The sequence below is a fragment of the Callithrix jacchus genome, chromosome 14 (assembly GCF_049354715.1).
Source record: "Callithrix jacchus isolate 240 chromosome 14, calJac240_pri, whole genome shotgun sequence".
Lineage (NCBI taxonomy): Eukaryota > Metazoa > Chordata > Mammalia > Primates > Cebidae > Callithrix > Callithrix jacchus.
Window position 1 is genome coordinate 75254291 of NC_133515.1, and position 23432 is coordinate 75277722.

The following is a 23432-nucleotide window of genomic DNA, read 5'->3' on the forward strand; positions in this document are numbered from 1 at the left end:
CTGTCCCTACCCTGCTAATGCTGCTGTTATAGACGTTTAAGAGTGCAAGTTAGTACTTACTCATAAGGCAGATGGAAGCATCGGTGTGGATGTGCAGTTGAGTGTCCTGTTGTAAAGAGACAATTAAGCCTTCTGAAATTATCTGTACACTCAGAATTTTCTACTTACATTTCTGGAGTCTCTTCCCTATCTACAGAATGTCAAATAACTTGGTGAAACCAAAAGGGAACATATTACATCCTTTAGGTTCTTAGGGGAAAAATGAGTTGATTGATTTTTACCTATGAACAAAATATTAAAAAGTCTGAACACTGGAGGACAACCAGCAAGTTGTAGAAAATAATTCAGTGTGTCCTCAGTAATTAAAGATAACTGAAACTAACATATGGTTTGTATTGTCCCCCTTTGTTCACTTGCTAATGCATTCCCTGATGGGTGTCCCCATGACGTTACTGTTTGGTCTGCAATCAGCTATCTGGCGGAGTTACAAGAAAGATGGAGTGCAGCATGTAGTTTCCCGTTACTCTGCAGCAAACAAAGGCTGCCAGCTTCATGATGACGGCTGAGGCAGACTCTCTCATGCTCCAAGAAGTTCAGTTGCATCCTTTCAGTTATGAATAAAACTTGCAATAAAACAGATTAATCACTGCAATCACTTTTAACCACAGGGAAACACTGTGAGAGAGTAAAAATTAATTGTCATAAATTTTGCCCATTTCAGAAGATAAATTCCACTTTCTATTTACAAATTCCTTCATTATGATAAAAAGCTTTACAATTAGTTTTGTAAAGCTTTAGACCCTATCAATGGTGTGGTGGGTTTTTTAAAGAAAAATAGTAACTGTAGAAAAAACAAAATTGCTTAAACCTAAAGATATGATCTTATCTGAAGTACCCCGAATACTGAGCTGTTTCACACCAAAGGAGACACATTGGCTATTTGTATTATTTGCCAATTCTCCATTTTCGCTGATTGCAGCTTTTGTTCTTCCATCCCACCATTGCTATTGGGAGGGAATGGGATATGAAGAGGCTGACCAGACCAAATCTGATTTTTATTCTTTTAACCAGAAAATAATATAAGAAAATGGACCACAGATATGGACACAATCGAGAATAAAAGGACAGTGGACTTTCCCTGAATGATAAGGTACAAAGGCAGGCTCTGGGCATGAAGAGATGGCCAATCTGAGGTCATGGTTTGCTTGGTGTGAATAATCAGTGATTCTAATCTGATAAGCTGTGGTTATATGATCTGTGATTATAATCTGATTATCTGGAGTACACAGCACTACAGGTGTATACAGAGATGAAAGCAGAGTTCATTCCTGGTAACTGTTGGGAAAACCCTGTGACTCACCTAAATTCCTTCAATGTTCCACTCTCCAGCATTTCGCGCTTAGCACTGACATTTCCTCAGTGGAATGGAATGTCCAGAGGCTCCTGCAGCAAAAGCTGATCTTTTATAGCAATCAGGGCGCTCACTGGATGAGGGAAACCCGGTGGCTCCCAACATTTTGGGAGGCCAAGGCAAGAAGATCTCTTGAGGCCAGGAGTTTGAGATCAGCCTGGGAAACATAGCAAGACCCCATCTCTACAAAATTTTTTTTAAAAAATCAGTTAGGCATGCTGGCACACACCTGAGGCACACACAGCCTCAGCACACCAGGTGTAGCTCGCACACACCTGCCCAGCTACTCAGGAGGCTGAGGTGAAAGGATCGCTTGAGCCCAGTTCAAAGCTGCAGTGAGCTATGATCGTGCCACTGAGCTCCAGCCTGGGTGACAGACAGAACAAGACCCTGTTTGAAAAAATTAAAAATCAGAAAAGAACACTTGCAATTATAATTATGAGCAGTCTGCCTGATGGGGTTTAAAGGCTCTTTTAGCTATCTGAAGAAGAAAAATCAGTAGCTAAAGAGAAAAACCACAGCAACTCGGGTATAATTGGATGTGAACTTTCTATGACATAGCAAACTCTTCCTTTTTTCCCCTCAAGGCCATTGCTAAACGTTATCCATGAAACACAGTGAATGAAAATGTCGTTGATTCTGGCAATTTTGATGACAAACCACTTAAAGCACCATTCACTTTGGTGTTTATAAATTACTCTTAAAAGACAATTCCTGTGTGCAGATGTTAAGAATGGAAGCAAGTATCTTCTTTTGATTGCAAAGTAGCAAGAATTTAATTTCTATTCAAGGTAACCTTCATGATTGTTAGCAATAGAATGTATTGAAACATTGAATATCACACTTGGGTATGTTCAGCCTCAGCACACTGTAGAACAAGCTAAAACTACAAATCTAGTCATTAAGAGTTGTGTAGTATGACTAGCAGTTGTTTAATCAAAAAGGGCTCATTTAATACTGTGCCTAATGTCAGAATTGATACAGAAATAAAATGCATCTGCTTCTCTCCCCTGTGCAAGATAAATGTGTGTGATATAACAGTGCACTGGGATACCCATCATGAATTTCAGCTGTGATTGGAAAAATCCCTCCTCCTCTGCTCAGATGAGAGACTTGGCTCTGAGCAGTGACAGAAACAGTCTTGAGAGTGGGGTGTGTACATGGCAGAGGTGCACATGCAATTCTTTGGATGGTGGCATGAAAATAGTTGAACTTCCATTTATATCTATTTATTACCACATCCCTTCCAAATTTTCTTTTGCTCCTTTTATGGTATATGTGTCAGTACAGTCCACGCATGTAATTTAAAAATGAATAAACATAAATTACATAGAGTGATGGTCAAAAGAATTTCAGAGACCCCATGCCTTGAGAAGTAAAGAGAGAAAGAAAAACAAAGTCTTAATCATATCCCCAGAACCCCCAAAACTAAGGAATCCCTTTTGCCAGCAGCACCTTTTAGCTCAAGAGAAGGTCCATGAACAATCTGTGAACCACTGGGTCAAGGAGAAGAAACAGTGCTGGCTTCTCAGCTTCCCTAGGTATGTCTGATCTTGGAAGATAATTCTAACACAAATTATACTTTGGTCCACAGATGAGCAGAAGAAAATCATCAATCTATTTCTGTGTCAGGTAGAACTTGGTGGGTCCTGTACAGACTATTAATTTTGTGGGAAATAAGCAACAGAAGAAGCAGATAAATCATTAGCAGAGTGAAAAGCAAACCCAATGAATTCCTACCAAATCTCTTACTTTCCTTTTCTTACAGAGAACAAAATGACAAAGTATTTACATCCCACTGTCTTTGTTATCTGTTTATCTCATTAGAGAAAAAATGCTTCTGCAACCACAAAAACATGTTCTATTTCAAGTTTCAAGAATTCAAACCTAGGGTCGGGCACGGTGGCTCAAGCCTGTAATCCCAGCACTTTGGGAGGCTGAGGCAGGTGGATCACGAGGTCAAGAGATCGAGACCATCCTGGTCAACATTGTGAAACCCCGTCTCTCCTAAAAATACAAAAAATTAGGTGGGCATGGTGGTGCGTGCCTGTAATCCCGCTACTCAGGAGGCTGAGGCAGGAGAATTGCCTGAACCCAGGAGATGAAGGTTGCAGTGAGCCAAGATCGTGCCATTGCACTCCAGCCTGGATAACAAGAGCGAAACTCCATCTCAAAAAAAAAAAAAGAATACCCAAATGATTTATAAAGGTCAACACTGTGTATACAGACTTATAATCTTCACATTTGTAAAATCCTATCATTTTCAATTTTAAGAAAAAACACATTAATTTTCTATTTGTATTACAGATAACATATAATATTAGAATTTCATTTACATGCATAAAGTATATATATTTGAAAAGTAGTGTTAATTGGTTTTAATGAAAATGTTTCCTTAAAAAGTTGAAGTTAGGTCTAGTGTGAACAGTTGAACTTCTAATGTCATTTCTATGACTCTGATTTCTATTCAAAATTGATTTCTCCAAAGTTTTACATAATGTATTTGCAAGTCACATCAATGTTTATTAAAGTCAGTGTTTTCAAGAACTGGAAGAAGCATTACATAATGTTTCCAACTGAGTCGTCTTCCATCTGTCCTGTCTTCCTGTTCATCCAGCAGTTGAAACACACATATTGCACTTGGGAGAAAACAGCTAGGAGTCCCCCAAAGGATGCTGCACTCGATCACTCTGCATTGTATTTTCTGTCATTTACCCACCAGTGCTATCAGCCATCCCAAAGTATCCTCCTACCCTGGTCAGTTAATCTTCCTATGACCTACAAGAGTAGTTATAACATAATCCACTAGAAAATACAAACTCCACTAGTTGAAATAAACTGGTTGAAGGCAGGGATTTTTATCCATTTCATTCACTCCTGTATCTTCTACACCTGGGACAATAACCAACACTCCAATATCTATTTGTTGAGTGAATAAATGGATGAACGAAGGAAGAACTTATCTTTTGGTCCATTGTCATTTCCTGGCATCCTTATATAATCCATGACACATGAACTTGCTTTAAAGATTTTTACACCTAAAGACTTCTTTCTAACCCCCCACATTCCCAGTGGCACAGAGATACCTGAAGCCCTAAGCTTTAAGTCCGTTTTATTCAACAATTTCAGCACTCAAGTTGCTGGATGAAAGCTGATTTCATTTGCATACTTTTCTGAGTCAGTCCTTATTTGGACCAGTAAAACTTCCTTGGCATCGAAAGTTAGCCGGTGCTGCAAGAAGGGCATATATGGAAGACTAATTTAGAGTCAACTGACCAGCTCAAACACAAAAGAACCCCCACGTATTTAGCTAAAATCTTCTTGCATTACCTTACACATAATGGACTTCTAATGGGCATTTACTGAATTGGACAGTAAATATGGAAAAATAATATGAATATAATCTATCTAAAGCATTTGATAAGTTCTCACGTTATCTCAGTGAACAAGATAGTGAAGTGTGAATTGGTCAATATAGTGCTGATAAGAGAACTTGCTGCTAGAAAAGCAACTATGTTCAAACTATGCTGGCAAGTATTTTGTTTCATTTCCAATCTGGTAGAATAGCATAGGGTTCTAGTCTTGATTCTTCATGAGCTTATCAATAACACTACCTCCATTCTTCCTGAAGGTTCTGGTTGAAGGTCAAGCCTAGACCATTCCAGAGTCTGGGCTAGATAGAAGTGAACTAGAACCATAATGAGTATGTGAAAACAAGAATTTGATGATTGTCCCAAATATTTGTCCCATTGAGATAAATGCTTTTCTAGCTGCTGTGATTTCTCTGAAATAGACTAATACTATAGAGTCTGTGCGTATTTCTAAATTAATCTCTTATTGCTCACATTGCATGTTTCTATCTCCTGTACATCTCTCAGAAATATATCTCTCTTGTCTTGCCTCCAATAATAGGAAATGCAAATAATTCCTGCTGTAAGAATGGTTTCCATATTATCAACTCTACATTTTCTTCCCTGCACTTCTCATTTAACCCCTAGCTTTGCCCTCTAGGTCCAGAGGAGAAAAGACTGGCACCTTTCCCTCTCAGAAGCTCATTAAGCCTGCCAGGCAGTTCTTGAGCCCTTTTTCCACCCCTCTCCACTCTTCCATCAGAATAAATTTTTCTTCACTTCCTAAAACTAAAATTTCTAAATGATGCCAAGACTGATAAGGTAACTCACAGAAGAAAGAGCAGAACTTGGGACTGTGGTTACTCACAATTTTTAATTAGATATAGTGTTAATTTCTAGTTTTATAAATGGCTCATATAAGAAATTCATACCACAGCCACGAATGACAGATGCCAAAACAAAGGTGATAATGTTTGCCTAATATGGGTGCCAAAATCATCTTTGAGACAGGAAAATGTTGGTGACATTTTCTTTTCTCAAATTATTCATAGACTCAGAATTTGAAAGCTGTTCATTGTCACCCATACATTTCACAGATGATGAAACTGAGATCTAGAAGACTTATGTAATCAGCCCAAGGTTGGTTAGTTGCAGTGTTGCAAGGCATTTCTGGACATCTCCCAAACAACAAATTAAGATCCTATAATGTACCAATGCCTGTTCTTTCCTCCAAACTCCACGTTTATTAATAGCGTCAGCTCATGAACTTTGCAAGAAGCTAAATTTACATTGTTATTAATTACAACAATGACAGATACGCGAACTAGAAAATTCTCTAAAGAATAGTCATCCCTCCTAATATTCCAGACAAGGAAACTGAAGGCAAAGGAGACCGGGATACTTGGAGAACACACTGCAATTTAACAACAGGGCCAGCAATGGTGCCCATATCTTCTGCTCACAACTGAGAACTCTTCAGTGTTCTACACAAAAGGCTAGCTAAACACCATCAATATTATAAATCTGAGATTGTTTTTATCTAAAAATAGGCATTCGTAACTGGAAAAGTCTCGTTTTTTTAACGAGCATATGAGTTCTGTCTTAAGGAAGTACTGGGCTAGATTGTCAGAAAGATTGTAGAAGGGAGTTGGAACAACCAGTCGAGGTTCAAGTTCAATGGCCTCCAAAGTCTTTCCACCTCTATGATTATTTGACCCTGGACTGCCCAGGAACTGGCATCTCAGCTAGCCAGGGCATTTCCAGAGGCGTTGTGCAATATCCTGTGGGGGTCCCTCTTCTACTGCGGGTTGGACTCTGCCCTGCTGTTTCAGGCATTGCTCTATATCCAATTTCCATGCAATCAAATACTCTAAGCACAGAAACAGTGTAAGCAAGTGCAGTTTTGTCATTTCCAAAGACAGACTACACTGCTGAGCTTTCAAAATTGCCTTGCCTAAATGAGCACTCCATAACTGAGCCTCCAAATTCAGCTTTACAGTTTGTTCATGTACTATGCTACCATCAGAATTAATTATGCAGCATCTTCATGAGGAGAAATCAGATTTGGATGCAAGTTAGGAGAGAAAAGAAAATGGTGCACTTCCCAAAGGAAGGTTTTACTGTATGGATTCCCCCAAAAGTACTGGAGTCCTTCCACAGGCAGACAGATTCGGATGGCAGCCCCCAGCTGAGCTAGCCATGGGAAGGAGGAAGTTGACATGTTTCTGAAATGAAGAATCCACCAACTAACAAGACTCTGAAGGCCAACACATTATTAACCCCTCTCTTTTCTATGTCCTTCCATTGCAGGCTGTAACTCAAATCTATTTGTTTTCCTGAATGGCTACTAAATATTAAAATGTACTGATTTGGGACTTTTTTTTGACATCACGAGTCCAAGAGAAGAGGTGTTGATTTGTTTTTTATCTCAGAGAAAAAAAATATATATACTGAGTCAAGTTCTGAAGTTAAAGGAAGCTTCACAAATTGTCACACTGGATATTTTTACATGAATGGGATTACCAAAAAAAATAAAAATTCAAACTATCTGATTCCATTCGCAGCAGCCAGGTGTTGCGCAGATCTCAGAAGAAAAAAAATGATGCTCTACAACTCAGTGCCAAACAAAACAAACAACAGAAACAACCCGACAAGGTACCACACACAGAAGGCACAGTGATGAGTGCCGAGATCTGGAAAGCTCTAGTTTCAAGGGCTAGGACATTTTCTCTCCTCAGCTGCCACCTGTGCCTGGACAACGAGGAAGGTGGGGGTATGGGGTCCCCAAGAAGGTTCGAAAGCAGGTGTCCTATCTGCCTTGGGCAGCCTTCACCAGCCAATGGTTGGTCTCTGAAGTCTAATCCACACACACCCTACACTTCAGGGGTATGGAGGAAGGTTCCAGGGCCTCGTTAGCTGCCCATCAGCCCGCTGGGCTGGGATGACCACATCAGTTCCATCGGACACCAGCCAGCATCCGCACAATACAGGGAAAGCCCCTTCCCCCTCTTCGGAGGTTGGCACCACTTTTCTTCCAAACGGTATTTCCAAAAGGGAAGCACAACTTGAGGGAAGGATCCCGGCTGGGAAAAGTCGAGTCTTTGACGGTTAGTCCCCCTTACGGGGAGCAGCGTCAAGAAAAGACACACATGTCAGACAGGTGTACAAAGGCGGAGAAGGACGGGGGAGAGCGAAAGAAACGGGGAAAGGGAGGCGAAGGCAGGAAAGGAGACAGAGGCTGCGGGAGCGGCACGGACTGGAAAGGACGCGCAGGATGAGGACGAAGGAAGAGAGTCAGGGAGAGTGAGAAGAAGGGAGGCAGCGGGGAAAGAAAGGGAAGGGATAAAGACCGGAGGCGGAGGCAAGGATGCAAGAATGCACCGGGGCGCGGGGGCGCGGGGACGCGGGGCCGCGGCGGGGAGGGGACCGCAGGGACCGGCGCGCCCCTGGGAAGCCACGGGCTGCGCTCCACGCGCGGGCGCCGGGGACGCGGGGCGCGCCCGCCGCTCACCTTTCAGGATGAGGGTGTCGATGTCCCGGTCGATGCCCAGGAAGTAGCACTTCCTCCAGAGGCCCGAGTAGGTGGCGAAGAGCGGCCGGCCGCACTCTGGGTCCAGCCCGCCGAGCCCCAGCAGCGAGCGCCAGGACTCGGGATCGGCGCGCCCCGGGCCGCCCGGGAGCAGCCGGCGCCCCAGCGGGGGCGAGTCCCGCAGCGGCAGGTGCGACAGCGGCATCAGGCGGTTCTTCTGGTCCGGGGGGTCGGCGCCCGCGCGGCTGCGCTCGCAGCTCTCCTTGTGGCGCCGGGGGTCGGTCTCGTACCAGTGGTCGGTGAAGATGGCCGTGACGAGCAGCCCCAGGGAGCACAGGCTGAGGCCGAGGCTGAGCGCCGTGACGAGCGCCCGCGGCTCCATGGCTTCCCGCCCCGCCGCAGCCGCCGGTGGGCTCGCGCGCCGCCGCCAGACACAATGCACTTGGCCCCGGCTCTCCGCCCGCTCCCTCCCTCTTCCCCCCACCTGCCCCCCACCTCCCTCCCACGGCCTCCCCGCCCCGCGCGCCCGGCCTGGCTCGCTCCCTCTCCCCCGGCCTGGTCTCGCCTCCCACCGCCCGCCCGCCCCCGGCCCGGCCCCAGGGCTCCGCGCCCTCCCCCGCTCCGCTCTGGCTTTCTAGCCCGCTCCTCTTCCCCAGCTCCCTCTCCTCGCCCCGGCGCCCCCTACCCGGAGCACGCACCTCGCCCCTCGCCCCTCGCCCCTCGCCAGTCTCCCTACCTCCGATCCAACAGTCCGCCCTCCTCTCCAGCGACTCCCCTTCCCCCTTTAATCCCTCCTCGCCGCCTTTATCCTCCTGTCTCCCCTTAACCCTGTCCCTACTTTCCCTAGACTTTTCTCCAACTCTTCCTCTCGCTCTTTCCCCCACTCATTTGCTCCTCTGCTCCCCGGCTTCTGGTGCCTTTATATCCCGGCTCTGGACTCGGTGCCTCTCTCCACCTACCCCTCAGCACACCCCTCCCGTCCTCTTCCCTCTAACGACCTTAAAAGACATCCACCGACATCAGACTCACTCTTGTCACTTGTCCAAGTTGATTCTGATCAGTGTCCCGTTTTGTACCCAGGAGCGAATCCCATCCAGGTCGGGCTGCGTGGTAGCGTTTAACTCCTTGGAATCTTGATCTGGAGGCGGAAGGACCCTCTGTCTTGCCGCCTGCAGGATGCAGCCTCTGAGCCCCCTAAGCAGCCAGCTCTATCTGTCCTCTCTCTTTCCCTCTCACTTACCCATCTTCGCTTAGCCTCTAAGCATTCTGTCTGCTCAAGCCCCTCTTCTGAAAGAAAAGACACCGAGTGTCAGTGGAGCGATAGAACGATGCCCAGAGATTTTTCTCCCGCTTCATTTCAACCTGCTATGAGATGGACTTGTGTTCCCGCCAGACTGGCCTCCTGGAATTTCTAGAAGAGCCTGGGATCAATGAACCCTGGCAGTGGCACCTGCTCCATGAGGTGATTATTGCCTTTGCAGACAGCAAGCCCCCAGTAATAAATCAAAGTAATGATTTTCTCCCGTGCAGGTTTCCCTCTTGGGCTGGGGGGTGGGGTCAACAGCAGAACAGGGCTACACACCAAAGTCAACACCTGGGCCTGGGGCAGTTCTTCCAGGCGGCTGCCGTCTTCCAGTCACAGAGCTTGCTTCCAAGAATGGCAGGCAGATTGACATTTTCTAAAATCAGGAAATGCCAGGACCCAGGATGCTAAGAGTTAATCACTTGTGCGGTATAGTCAGTCTATACCACAGAGGTGCAATGCACTCGTGGTGCCACTCAGTGCCCTTGTGGTCGTGTCAGAGACAGAAAACCATGCTGCATTGGCCCAGGGATGAAAATTCTTGTGTTCTTATGCTATGAAATATTAATGATGAAGAAATTATGAGGCATTCATTAGATACTAAATGTCATTACTCCATGATTTAATGGGACTTATTAATTAGTGCCCTGCATCAATTGGTATTAATACGCTTTATATACTTCCTCCAGAATGACATCTGTAAAGGTGGTATAAGACTCTTGCTGGGATTGATTTTCACTGCTGCTTGTGTTTAGCATCTTCAGAGGGTATATTTCCAATGAAGCTCGTATGCCTATTCTGAGCTGTTCAGTGCATACGTAGATCACTTAAGCAAATCTTTCAGTCATATCGGACTCCCGTTCCCATTTCTGCTGACCTGACAATGTGAATTATTGCTTGGATTTTCTCACAGTTTCAGCAAGATCTATGTGAGCTCTAGTCTAATTAAGGAAGACAAAGAGTTATAATTTTAGTGTTTCTCTCACCTATAAGCTTTTCCTTCACAGGAAACACTAATCTCATCAAAGGAGTCTTATCTGGATTTGCACCAAAATGATAAGACTTAGAAGCTTTCTTTTATTTATACTCTATAATATGTATAAAATCCTAGTTCTTAATGGATGCACAGAGAGGATACGTTTAACTGTGGGTCCACAGTTGACATCTGAAATTCACTCAAGTCATCATGTGTTCTTTTATTTTTTTAAATGTATCTTGAGATAAAGTTATCACAAACCTTGCAAGCCCCACGGGTTGTCAAGCCCTTAGCAAATCCTCATCCCCTTCTCAAGTCCTCACCTCATGTACCACAAGAAATAAATATTCAGACGCATTCCCGAGTCACCTCATCATTTTCACACAATAACCCTGTCTTCAGCTGGAGCTAGACAGAAGAAAACCTCCTTTTAAGGCACTTCTGTTTAACTTAAAAGAACACACTGTTCTGTCTCATTTTCCTAGCCAGAAATCTTTGATCACACTCTTTTTAGAAAATAGCATTATTCCTGAAGTTCATTTATGTCTATGCTTAAGACCAGTCTCAGCATATAATCCAAAGGTTACTATATGATGGATTGCCCTTGACAGTATTTCATAAAAAATGTCACACATTACAAATATGGGCCAGCAGTATGTAATGAGAGTGCTGCCTCTCCTGGTGCAGCATTAATGGCGCCAGCAAGGATGTGGCATCTGATGTGTTCACAGGCTTCGCTACAGCAACTGCTCATTGCTCCATCCATGTTTTTAAAATTCCCCATTTGGATACTTCCAACAGTGAACTATCACCCACTAGCCCCCCACTCTGTTAGGGGAGTGAAAAATATGAAGACGAGTAAGTGGTGCCCATCTTCAAGATGCTCCCAGCCTAGTGTCAAGAAACAGATGCATAGACAGAATGAGAGGCAAATGCTGTAGTTAAAAAAAAAGAAAAAAAGTACAAAGTGCCGTAGGAGCATGGACAATGAAGAGACTAACTGCCTTGGGTCAGGTGGGCTACACAGAGATAGTAACTTTTGTGTTAGTTCTTAAAGGATGAGTTAAACTTTGCCAAGAGGATATCAGAGATGTTTGTATTGCAGTCAGAGAATACCTCTTTGGTCTGGTGTCTACCTCATACATTTGGAAGCTTCAATATATTAGGCCACTGTAAAATTTGTATATTTTTAAGTCATAAAGTTATCACATTCTAATGACTGACTACAAGCTGGACCATTGTAGAGTGGAAGGAAAAGTCTACACGTGAATATAATCAGTGTAGGAGGGCATTTAGCTCAGCATGGAGTCAAGATGACGGGAGATCAAATATCCAGCTAGAACACCTGACATATCTGAGCTTTGGCTATGCTATGACCTTGATGTTTTCAAACTTTGCTTGTTCTTTACCTGTCTTAAATTTCTCTTGCCACCTCCAGATCTGATATCCCTAGCGCATCCCTCAGAGAAAAACAGTATCCTCCTATGGCAGAGATGGACCCGGAGAATTTCCACCTGGGTATTTCACTGTGTTGTTGGGCTCAAGATATTCAAAATTAAAGTCTCATATTTCCTTATGGTTCAACTATCCTCCCCAACTCTTTTGCTGGTGTTACATCATCAATTCACTCAGACGCGGTATTTTAGAATTATCTATCACATTGACAAAGGCAGAGATTTTTCCTTTGAAATTTCTTGTATATCCACCCCTTCCTCTACATTTCTACCACTTGCTCTTACTGTGCCTCTACCCCAGACATCTGTATTATTATTACAGCTTCCTCCTTGGTCCCCATGAATCTAACATCAACCTTTCCTGCAGCTATCCCGGATATTGTTGCCAAATGCACGTTCTTCAGTGTTACTTTATGTCATCTTTCAGCTTCCAACTCTAGGTTAGGGAGAACTCTCCACTCTACCATTTCAAAGTCCTTTGTTGCTGCCGGAATTCCCATCGCATTTAAACATCACAACTGATGTGCAGGCCATGTTTAAATATTTACAAAACAAAATATTTTTGCCTTCTCCAAACCCACTTACCATAATATCTATGACATTCACCATGTTTCTCTCTACAGTCAGGAATTTCTTTAAATAAATATTTCCTAAGAGAAAAGATCAGTGCACACACATACACACACACACACACACAAAGAGAGAGAGACAGAGAGAGAGAAATCTCAAATTATCGCAGAGCTATGGTGATAATTTTTTAATATACCCATGCTAAGCTAACCATCCTAACAATACATATTCTAAAAGATTTTCACCCTATTGCACCATTGCTAAGACTAAAAGCAGTATCCTTCCTCACTTCCAACATTTAGATTCTGCAATTCAGGTTATGCATTTTAACCAAAACTATACACTAGGTTTCATAACAAGTGTGGAAGTTTTTTCTTGGTAATATCAGATTTCTTTCAGCATTCAATAAAAGGATATAGTCAATTATAGTGTTAACCTACAAATATGCCATTTTGCAAATTGTTGAGGTGTCTTGTGTTAAAGTCATCACTCTAAATTGTTCTCCTGAAACAACTTTATTTTAATTCAACAGCATATCTATGAGTTAAATAATGTAAGTTATTGGGCAAAGTCCCACTGGATTTTGTAAAGATGAAGAAAACATGGCCTGTGCCCTCAGGGAGCTTTAGGGTAGTTGGAGGGGAAGATAGAAATGCAGGAAGCCACTAAGAGGGACAGCTTGAAACTAGTACTGTCACAGAGGTACAAAACAAAGCAACAGGAAAACCTACTACAGAGAGATTCGTTTCTCCATTGGGAAGAATACGTTTAAGCCAAGTGGAATAGACGCTATCTCAGTTAGGCCTTGGAGGAAAAGGAGTATTTTCTGTATGTGTGTCAACTCAGTCCAGGGCAAAGCCAAAAGTAAATTTTAGAAGCAGCACCTATCATGGTGCTCTTCTATACCCCACGCATGTGGTAAGTCATCTTGGCAGTGCCATTTTGTCACTGACTAGAAGCCTGGAACCATAAAATACCACAAAACCCCCAAAATAGACAGTGCCTGATAAGTTTCTCATTTCACTGACACACCGCAGAATGTCACCATTCTTTTTCACATTCCTGGATTAAGCTGTTTCCTTTTTGGAGTCTTTAAGCACATATGGTAGGAAAGAAAAAAAGAAAAAAGAAACCCATAACCATGTTAAGTCCCACTTAAAGTGTGATGTTTTAGCAGATGGTGGCTCATTAATTGCCACACCTAACTGTATTTCCCACCTTTTCTTTGTGTATGGATACTGGGTTTCGAAGTTGGGGTCTAATTCAGCTCATTCAGACCATGTTTGACAAATAAGGCAGACTTGAATACAACTAAGATATCCTGTGTCTGATTCACAGCCACCTGTGATGCTGCCCAGATGAACATAAAAGCCAGTATTTCCAGGTGTTTCTCCTCTTTTTTACCTTCAAACCTCTCTCTCTGCTGTGTCTGCTCAAAGACACCAGGATCTGGGGAATGCACATGGGTACCGGGGTCAAACCACATGTGAATTCTAGACCCACTGCTTTCTACCTGTTCACCCTTAGCCAGCCACCTAACTTCCCAAACCACCTAAGTTCTGAAAAGTAAGGATATCACCATCTAACTCACAGGATGCATGATTCATGGTTATCATATGATAAATTCGTTCCTCCCACTCTCTTATCCTCCCTACTCCATCTGTAAATACATAAACATGCTTCAGAAATTCCGTAGGTCTATCATATTAAGACCATATGATTTAAATGTTGTGAATACAAATGGATAAAATGTTAATGACACATTATTCTCTCATATCAGTTACTAGTATTCGAATAAAAGAAACCATCTATTCTCATTTATTGTATTAACATTATTGAGCACCCATGGGCCAGAGAAAGAGCATTCCAGGCAGAGGGAATAGCCAGTGCAAGGGCCCTGAGGCATGAAAGAGCTTTTCGTCATGGAGGAACTGCAAAGAGACCCAGAGAGTAGTGAATGAGGAAGGGGTGGTATGAGATGAAATTGCAGGAATTGTCAATGCCAGATTGTGCAGGACTTGAAGGTCAAACTACGGAGTTTGGACTTCAGTTCAAATAAAACCTTTGAAGAGTTTTAAGCACAGGAGACGCATTGATTAATGTTTTGCAGTGTCACTCAGACAGCTATGTGAAAAATGGATTGAAGCTACAGGTGTCAAGTATGAAGGCAGAGAAACCAGTCAGGAAGCTATTGCAATCATGCAGACGTGGGATATTAGTAACTTGGACTAAGGAGGCAGCAGTGGAAACAGTGAGAAGTGGGTAGAGGTCAAAACCATAGAACTACATGGATGGAGCTAGAAGCCAGTATCCTTAGCAAACTAATGCAGTAGCAGACAACCAAATACTGCATGTTCTCACTTATAAGTAAGTGCCAAATGATGAGAACTCATGGACCCAAAAAAAGGAACAACAGACACTGGGGCTCACTTGAGGGGGGAGGATGGAAGGAGGCAGAGGGGCAGAAAAAGTAACTATTGGGTGCTAGGCTTAGTACCTGGGTGAGGAAATAATCTGTACAATAAACCCCATGACATCAGTTTACTTATATTACACACCTGCACCATGTACCCCAAAACTTAAAATAAAAATAAAAACAAATTTTAAAAAATTACTGTGAGTGCAGATGAGGGAAAGAAGCGATCAAGAGCCATGCTACATTTCTGGTGTGGGTGCTTGAATGGTGGTGCCAATCTCAGTTGGAGAGGCAACTGAATGTGTGAACCTGAGAGTAAGGGAAGCATCTGGACTAGAGATTTAGATTTTGTGTATATCAGCACATAGGTGCTATATGCATACTCACAATTAAACTCATGGGACTTGATGAGGTTATCTAGGAGAAAGTTAGCTAGAAAAACTAAGATGTCTAGATCCAGGCTCTGAGGCACAAGCATTTAGATCTCCATGGGAGGAGGAGGCACCACAAAAAACCATGAGAGGGAAAATAGGGGTGAAAACTAAGAAAATCTGTGTCCTCAAAGCCAAGACTGGAGAATCTAATAATCTATGATGACACAGTGACAGTACAACATAGAGTCTAGGATGTGGCATCAGAGAGACTTGGGTTTAAATTGTAGTGTGCTTTGGGCAATGGGGGAGTACTTAGCCTCTTCAGGCCTCCCCAAATCAGACTAGAATTTAAGTGAGAACATGCAGTATTTGGTTGTCTGTTACTGCATTAGTAACACTAATAAGTGAGAACATGCAGTATTTGGGTGTCTGTTACTGCATTAGTAACACTAATAAGTGAGAACATGCAGTATTTGGGTGTCTGTTACTGCATTAGTAACACTAATAAGTGAGAACATGCAGTATTTGGGTGTCTGTTGTTACTGCATTAGTAACACTAATAAGTGAGAACATGCAGTATTTGGGTGTCTGTTACTGCATTAGTAACACTAATAAGTGAGAACATGCAGTATTTGGGTGTCTGTTACTGCATTAGTAACACTAATAAGTGAGAACATGCAGTATTTGGGTGTCTGTTACTGCATTAGTAACACTAATAAGTGAGAACATGCAGTATTTGGGTGTCTGTTACTGCATTAGTAACACTAATAAGTGAGAACATGCAGTATTTGGGTGTCTGTTACTGCATTAGTAACACTAATAAGTGAGAACATGCAGTATTTGGGTGTCTGTTACTGCATTAGTAACACTAATAAGTGAGAACATGCAGTATTTGGGTGTCTGTTGTTACTGCATTAGTAACACTAATAAGTGAGAACATGCAGTATTTGGGTGTCTGTTACTGCATTAGTAACACTAATAAGTGAGAACATGCAGTATTTGGGTGTCTGTTGTTACTGCATTAGTAACACTAATAAGTGAGAACATGCAGTATTTGGGTGTCTGTTACTGCATTAGTAACACTAATAAGTGAGAACATGCAGTATTTGGGTGTCTGTTGTTACTGCATTAGTAACACTAATAAGTGAGAACATGCAGTATTTGGGTGTCTGTTACTGCATTAGTAACACTAATAAGTGAGAACATGCAGTATTTGGGTGTCTGTTGTTACTGCATTAGTAACACTAATAAGTGAGAACATGCAGTATTTGGGTGTCTGTTACTGCATTAGTAACACTAATAAGTGAGAACATGCAGTATTTGGGTGTCTGTTGTTACTGCATTAGTAACACTAATAAGTGAGAACATGCAGTATTTGGGTGTCTGTTACTGCATTAGTAACACTAATAAGTGAGAACATGCAGTATTTGGGTGTCTGTTACTGCATTAGTAACACTAATAAGTGAGAACATGCAGTATTTGGGTGTCTGTTGTTACTGCATTAGTAACACTAATAAGTGAGAACATGCAGTATTTGGGTGTCTGTTACTGCATTAGTAACACTAATAAGTGAGAACATGCAGTATTTGGGTGTCTGTTACTGCATTAGTAACACTAATAAGTGAGAACATGCAGTATTTGGGTGTCTGTTACTGCATTAGTAACACTAATAAGTGAGAACATGCAGTATTTGGGTGTCTGTTGTTACTGCATTAGTAACACTAATAAGTGAGAACATGCAGTATTTGGGTGTCTGTTACTGCATTAGTAACACTAATAAGTGAGAACATGCAGTATTTGGGTGTCTGTTACTGCATTAGTAACACTAATAAGTGAGAACATGCAGTATTTGGGTGTCTGTTACTGCATTAGTAACACTAATAAGTGAGAACATGCAGTATTTGGGTGTCTGTTACTGCATTAGTAACACTAATAAGTGAGAACATGCAGTATTTGGGTGTCTGTTGTTACTGCATTAGTAACACTAATAAGTGAGAACATGCAGTATTTGGGTGTCTGTTACTGCATTAGTAACACTAATAAGTGAGAACATGCAGTATTTGGGTGTCTGTTACTGCATTAGTAACACTAATAAGTGAGAACATGCAGTATTTGGGTGTCTGTTACTGCATTAGTAACACTAATAAGTGAGAACATGCAGTATTTGGGTGTCTGTTACTGCATTAGTAACACTAATAAGTGAGAACATGCAGTATTTGGGTGTCTGTTGTTACTGCATTAGTAACACTAATAAGTGAGAACATGCAGTATTTGGGTGTCTGTTACTGCATTAGTAACACTAATAAGTGAGAACATGCAGTATTTGGGTGTCTGTTACTGCATTAGTAACACTAATAAGTGAGAACATGCAGTATTTGGGTGTCTGTTACTGCATTAGTAACACTAATAAGTGAGAACATGCAGTATTTGGGTGTCTGTTACTGCATTAGTAACACTAATAAGTGAGAACATGCAGTATTTGGGTGTCTGTTACTGCATTAGTAACACTAATAAGTGAGAACATGCAGTATTTGGGTGTCTGTTACTGCATTAGTAACACTAATAAGTGAGAACATGCAGTATTTGGGTGTCTGTTGTTACTGCATTAGTAACACTAATAAGTGAGAACATGCAGTATTTGGGTGTCTGTTACTGCATTAGTAACACTAATAAGTGAGAACATGCAGTATTTGGGTGTCTGTTGTTACTGCATTAGTAACACTAATAAGTGAGAACATGCAGTATTTGGGTGTCTGTTACTGCATTAGTAACACTAATAAGTGAGAACATGCAGTATTTGGGTGTCTGTTGTTACTGCATTAGTAACACTAATAAGTGAGAACATGCAGTATTTGGGTGTCTGTTACTGCATTAGTAACACTAATAAGTGAGAACATGCAGTATTTGGGTGTCTGTTGTTACTGCATTAGTAACACTAATAAGTGAGAACATGCAGTATTTGGGTGTCTGTTACTGCATTAGTAACACTAATAAGTGAGAACATGCAGTATTTGGGTGTCTGTTGTTACTGCATTAGTAACACTAATAAGTGAGAACATGCAGTATTTGGGTGTCTGTTACTGCATTAGTAACACTAATAAGTGAGAACATGCAGTATTTGGGTGTCTGTTACTGCATTAGTAACACTAATAAGTGAGAACATGCAGTATTTGGGTGTCTGTTGTTACTGCATTAGTAACACTAATAAGTGAGAACATGCAGTATTTGGGTGTCTGTTACTGCATTAGTAACACTAATAAGTGAGAACATGCAGTATTTGGGTGTCTGTTACTGCATTAGTAACACTAATAAGTGAGAACATGCAGTATTTGGGTGTCTGTTACTGCATTAGTAACACTAATAAGTGAGAACATGCAGTATTTGGGTGTCTGTTGTTACTGCATTAGTAACACTAATAAGTGAGAACATGCAGTATTTGGGTGTCTGTTGTTACTGCATTAGTAACACTAATAAGTGAGAACATGCAGTATTTGGGTGTCTGTTACTGCATTAGTAACACTAATAAGTGAGAACATGCAGTATTTGGGTGTCTGTTACTGCATTAGTAACACTAATAAGTGAGAACATGCAGTATTTGGGTGTCTGTTACTGCATTAGTAACACTAATAAGTGAGAACATGCAGTATTTGGGTGTCTGTTGTTACTGCATTAGTAACACTAATAAGTGAGAACATGCAGTATTTGGGTGTCTGTTACTGCATTAGTAACACTAATAAGTGAGAACATGCAGTATTTGGGTGTCTGTTACTGCATTAGTAACACTAATAAGTGAGAACATGCAGTATTTGGGTGTCTGTTGTTACTGCATTAGTAACACTAATAAGTGAGAACATGCAGTATTTGGGTGTCTGTTACTGCATTAGTAACACTAATAAGTGAGAACATGCAGTATTTGGGTGTCTGTTACTGCATTAGTAACACTAATAAGTGAGAACATGCAGTATTTGGGTGTCTGTTACTGCATTAGTAACACTAATAAGTGAGAACATGCAGTATTTGGGTGTCTGTTGTTACTGCATTAGTAACACTAATAAGTGAGAACATGCAGTATTTGGGTGTCTGTTACTGCATTAGTAACACTAATAAGTGAGAACATGCAGTATTTGGGTGTCTGTTACTGCATTAGTAACACTAATAAGTGAGAACATGCAGTATTTGGGTGTCTGTTGTTACTGCATTAGTAACACTAATAAGTGAGAACATGCAGTATTTGGGTGTCTGTTACTGCATTAGTAACACTAATAAGTGAGAACATGCAGTATTTGGGTGTCTGTTACTGCATTAGTAACACTAATAAGTGAGAACATGCAGTATTTGGGTGTCTGTTGTTACTGCATTAGTAACACTAATAAGTGAGAACATGCAGTATTTGGGTGTCTGTTACTGCATTAGTAACACTAATAAGTGAGAACATGCAGTATTTGGGTGTCTGTTGTTACTGCATTAGTAACACTAATAAGTGAGAACATGCAGTATTTGGGTGTCTGTTACTGCATTAGTAACACTAATAAGTGAGAACATGCAGTATTTGGGTGTCTGTTGTTACTGCATTAGTAACACTAATAAGTGAGAACATGCAGTATTTGGGTGTCTGTTACTGCATTAGTAACACTAATAAGTGAGAACATGCAGTATTTGGGTGTCTGTTACTGCATTAGTAACACTAATAAGTGAGAACATGCAGTATTTGGGTGTCTGTTACTGCATTAGTAACACTAATAAGTGAGAACATGCAGTATTTGGGTGTCTGTTACTGCATTAGTAACACTAATAAGTGAGAACATGCAGTATTTGGGTGTCTGTTACTGCATTAGTAACACTAATAAGTGAGAACATGCAGTATTTGGGTGTCTGTTACTGCATTAGTAACACTAATAAGTGAGAACATGCAGTATTTGGGTGTCTGTTGTTACTGCATTAGTAACACTAATAAGTGAGAACATGCAGTATTTGGGTGTCTGTTGTTACTGCATTAGTAACACTAATAAGTGAGAACATGCAGTATTTGGGTGTCTGTTACTGCATTAGTAACACTAATAAGTGAGAACATGCAGTATTTGGGTGTCTGTTACTGCATTAGTAACACTAATAAGTGAGAACATGCAGTATTTGGGTGTCTGTTGTTACTGCATTAGTAACACTAATAAGTGAGAACATGCAGTATTTGGGTGTCTGTTGTTACTGCATTAGTAACACTAATAAGTGAGAACATGCAGTATTTGGGTGTCTGTTACTGCATTAGTAACACTAATAAGTGAGAACATGCAGTATTTGGGTGTCTGTTACTGCATTAGTAACACTAATAAGTGAGAACATGCAGTATTTGGGTGTCTGTTGTTACTGCATTAGTAACACTAATAAGTGAGAACATGCAGTATTTGGGTGTCTGTTACTGCATTAGTAACACTAATAAGTGAGAACATGCAGTATTTGGGTGTCTGTTGTTACTGCATTAGTAACACTAATAAGTGAGAACATGCAGTATTTGGGTGTCTGTTACTGCATTAGTAACACTAATAAGTGAGAACATGCAGTATTTGGGTGTCTGTTACTGCATTAGTAACACTAATAAGTGAGAACATGCAGTATTTGGGTGTCTGTTACTGCATTAGTAACACTAATAAGTGAGAACATGCAGTATTTCGGTGTCTGTTACTGCATTAGTAACACTAATAAGTGAGAACATGCAGTATTTGGGTGTCTGTTGTTACTGCATTAGTAACACTAATAAGTGAGAACATGCAGTATTTGGGTGTCTGTTGTTACTGCATTAGTAACACTAATAAGTGAGAACATGCAGTATTTGGGTGTCTGTTACTGCATTAGTAACACTAATAAGTGAGAACATGCAGTATTTGGGTGTCTGTTACTGCATTAGTAACACTAATAAGTGAGAACATGCAGTATTTGGGTGTCTGTTACTGCATTAGTTTGCTAAGGGTAATGGGTTCCAGCTCCATCCATGTTTCCTCATCCATGAAATGGGGATAAGAATAATAATATGTTTCTTTAGAATACTAGGAGCATCCAAACATACAATAAATATAAAGCACTTATCAACATAAAGAATGCAAAGTCTGACCTATGAAAAGGACTCAATATATAAATAATAGCCACGGTCATTTTTGTCATTTATCAGCTTCAACAGTAATATTTGGTGACTGCTCACATTTGCAGGCCACAGTCTTGGATGTAGTACAGAGCATTACTCTCCCAAGGATTGTGCCCTAATGAAAAGTGTCAAGACCTACTATCAGGCCCCTAAAAACATAAAACATCTTTAGTAATAGTGAAATGATGAGCATTCAAAAGCACGAGGACCATTATATTCTTTCAATAGGCTATTTTGTTATGAGCCCATAAAAGGAGTTTAATGCTGTTTTGTGAATAGCAGAAATAAGCACCCAGAATGTGATAAGGTATCTCCATTTCTCAAGATCTTTAAAATGGACTAGATAGAAAAGCCGCTATAGAAAAAGACTGCCCACAGCTACCACATTATATGGGTACAAATCAAGCTTGGAGAATAAAGGGAGTGCCTGGAACATCCCCTCCCCAACCAAGGAACGGGGGGATCCCTGACAGCACAAGGGGACATTGAACCAGCTGTGGACAGCATCTGGTGGAAAGGAGAAAAAGAGACAGCCGCCTTCTAAGAAGGGCAGAGAGAAAACGGCAAAAACTCAGGAAGGACCGAAGACTGCAAAGATGTAACTCCTAGAAGGCAGAAGGCAGCTTTTCACACGTGATGAGAAATCTACACTTTGTCCACATGAGCTAGGTCAATATTCCAGATTTCTGTTGTCAAGACCAGGAGAAAAACATTGAATCAGATATCCCTGAAAATGGTGAATTCAACACAAGTCCATTGGCATTTGCCCCCACCTCAGAGAACAAGGTTATCATTCTGGACAGCTCTGATTTTGTCTTCAATTCTTGATTTGGATAAACCCCTTTAAAAATTATTTAAATCCAGGTAGTCATTAGCCAGTATGTAAATAGCTATTATGAACCAGATACACAGAAGAATACCTAACAGTGTGTTGTGTTCCTTATGGCTCTTGGCATGCCAGGATTTCATTGGGCACTGTGAAGTGTAATCATCTGATGTGCAGTGCTTGGAGAACCATCCTGTTCTTTTGGAAGGAGTAACCAATTTGGCAGGGCTTGACACACGCCTCCTCACAGCCGCACCTGAGCCCCATAATGAATGGGTGCCACATGGCATTGACGGTCACTCAAGTGGAGAAGAAAATGAAACCTTCGGGACATATTACCATCTCACCTCCAACTCTGCTATAGAGAGGCAGGACCTTGTCAGGGTCAGATGTATGAGGCTGATTAAAAAAGAGAGGAAATGTACCAATAGCCAAAAAGGAATCCAAGTAGGTGGCTTTGACGTATGAGTTCCATCTGCCTAATTTATTTGGTGTCTGCAATCTGCATGTGACCAAGAGCCCCGGATTACTGAGTGGCAAGTTGGGGAGGGGGTAGGTAGTGGGGAAGATGTCTCTTAGTGTTTTCCAGCCAAGTCACCATGTACCCTTTTGAACCCTGCTGAAACCAAAACACAACAGAAAGGGATTCTCTCCTAAGAATCCTTGTCTTTAGCCAAAAGATATTCCTGGAGTTTCAAACACTGAAGTTGAATCCCAAATATGAAAGTTTATTTTCTGGGTATTTAAGGAAATACTTTAATTTATCAACTTCCTTTTCTGAAAGGTATATGGCTGTTTTGGTCCTGAATTTCGTGGGTGTAGTTTTAATTACTTGCTTTTTTCATTCTCACTCAGCAGTTTACCTTTTTTCATATCAACTACATTTGCCAAGAAGCCCAGATTCTTTTTGTCAATAAAATGAGAATTTACAATGGCTCTCATTGCAGTGTTAACTGGGTTTATAGGGCACCCTTTTTAATTGTATTTTTAAATTTTTTATTTTTACTCTAAGTTCCAGGATTCACATGCAGAACATACAGGTTACACAGGTATACATATGCCACGGTGGGTTGCTGCACCTATCAACCTG

At 41.4% G+C, this 23432-nt stretch overlaps 1 protein-coding gene and 1 long non-coding RNA gene across 3 annotated transcripts in view; both read right to left on the reverse strand.

The window, feature by feature from the left end:
- TMEM178A (transmembrane protein 178A) overlaps positions 1–8781 on the reverse strand; it is a 53169-nt gene extending 44388 nt beyond the window's left edge. Inside the window, exon 1 of the mRNA XM_017964392.3 lies at positions 8273–8781. Within this exon, the coding sequence (XP_017819881.2) occupies positions 8273–8672 (400 nt within the window). The 5' untranslated portion in view covers positions 8673–8781. The remainder of the gene's footprint in view (positions 1–8272) is intronic.
- Positions 8782–9315: 534 nt separating this feature from the next.
- Positions 9316–9977, reverse strand: LOC144579172 (uncharacterized). 2 transcript variants are annotated; one of them, XR_013526115.1, is made up of 3 exons: positions 9873–9977; positions 9531–9577; positions 9316–9428 (listed from the first exon to the last, which is right to left on the reverse strand). It is a non-coding gene; the product is annotated as an uncharacterized LOC144579172 (long non-coding RNA). The 2 variants fall into 2 exon arrangements; XR_013526116.1 differs by lacking the exon at positions 9873–9977 and adding an exon at positions 9653–9686.
- Positions 9978–23432: the final 13455 nt, after the last annotated feature.